This window comes from Aplysia californica, unplaced genomic scaffold, assembly GCF_000002075.1.
Source record: "Aplysia californica isolate F4 #8 unplaced genomic scaffold, AplCal3.0 scaffold01398, whole genome shotgun sequence".
Taxonomy (NCBI): Eukaryota; Metazoa; Mollusca; class Gastropoda; order Aplysiida; family Aplysiidae; genus Aplysia; species Aplysia californica.
This window is the reverse complement of record NW_004798668.1, coordinates 11,849-13,079: the sequence shown is the minus strand read 5'-3', so window position 1 is coordinate 13,079 and position 1,231 is coordinate 11,849. Positions and strand designations below refer to the sequence as shown.

General features: G+C 48.2%; 1 protein-coding gene across 1 annotated transcript in view; it reads left to right on the top strand.

The window, feature by feature from the left end:
• LOC106013871 (cysteine proteinase 1) overlaps positions 1–1,231 on the top strand; it is a gene marked incomplete at its 3' end in the record, with an annotated part of 7,603 nt that overhangs the window by 1,410 nt on the left and 4,962 nt on the right. The window contains 1 exon segment of the mRNA XM_013090659.2: positions 462–575. Coding sequence (XP_012946113.1) covers positions 462–575 — 114 coding nt within the window.

Genomic DNA, 1,231 nt, shown 5'->3' with positions numbered 1-1,231 from the left:
CCTCCCCCATTGTTGGGCTTGCAGAGAACCAGCCTTCTGAAACAACAGTTTCCACCGGCTCTCGTTTGTTTCTGTTACCTTTTTGGCTAGAAACGTGTCCTAAGAAAAGAGCGTGGGAACGGGCTCTTCCTTCGCTGAGCCCTGGACACATTTTGTCTGGCTGTTAGGTTACTGTTGTTGTCAGCGGTGACTACAGTCACTGGATACACCAGCAAGCCTGTGTGTGTTCACCGCATGAAAATAGAGGCGGAAGATTCTGAAACAGTTGTGAGTGTTTTAACGGATTGTTTGGTTTATTAAGAAACATTCATGTACGTAGGGGGAGGGTAGGGGGAGGGTAGGGGGTGGGGATCGGTGGGGCTCCAGCCCTTTAGCCTTTCACTACACCACGTCACTGCCTACAGAAATGTCCACATGTCCAATTTGAGTTGCACGTGCCGTAAAACTGGTGCCTCTTGCAGCTCGCGGCCGGTGAGGTACGAGGGGTCAGCGAGAGGTCAAGGTTACCGGGAGTTCACGGCATGGAGGGAGCAACATGGCCGACAGTACAGCAGTGGGGAGGAGCTAATGAGGAGGTGGGTATGGCTGTCTGTCTGTCTGCCCCCCCCCCCTTTCTCTCTCTCTATCTATCTATCTATCTATCTGTCTCTCACTCTCTTTGTGTGTGTCTCTCTCTCTATCTCTCACTCCCTCCCTCTCTCTCTCTCTGTCTCTCTATCTATCTATCTATCTCTCACTCCCTCTCTCTCTCTCTCTCTGTATCTCCCACTCTCTGTCTGTCTGTCTGTCTGTCTGTCTCTCTCTCTCTCTCTCTCTCTCCCCCCTCTGTCTCTCACTCTCTATTCAACATTCACACGGCTTCTGAATGGTTTGGTCACGCTTCGAATAAATATGAATAGTGGAGACATTCCTGTAGTCGAATAGACACAGTTCTAGTGTTGTAGTAGAGTCGGATAGACACAGTAGAGTCGAATAGACACAATAGAGTCGAATAGACACAGTAGAGTCGAATAGACACAGTTCTAATGTTGACCCCCCCCCCCCACTCCACTCAATATGTGGGTACTGCTTGGTACACAGCCGTCCCAAACTACTGCTACTACTATTACAACAACTACAACAACTACTACTACTACAACTACAACTAATACTACAACTACTATTACTACTACTACTACTACTACTACTACTACTACTACTACCACTACTACTACTACTACCACTACTACTA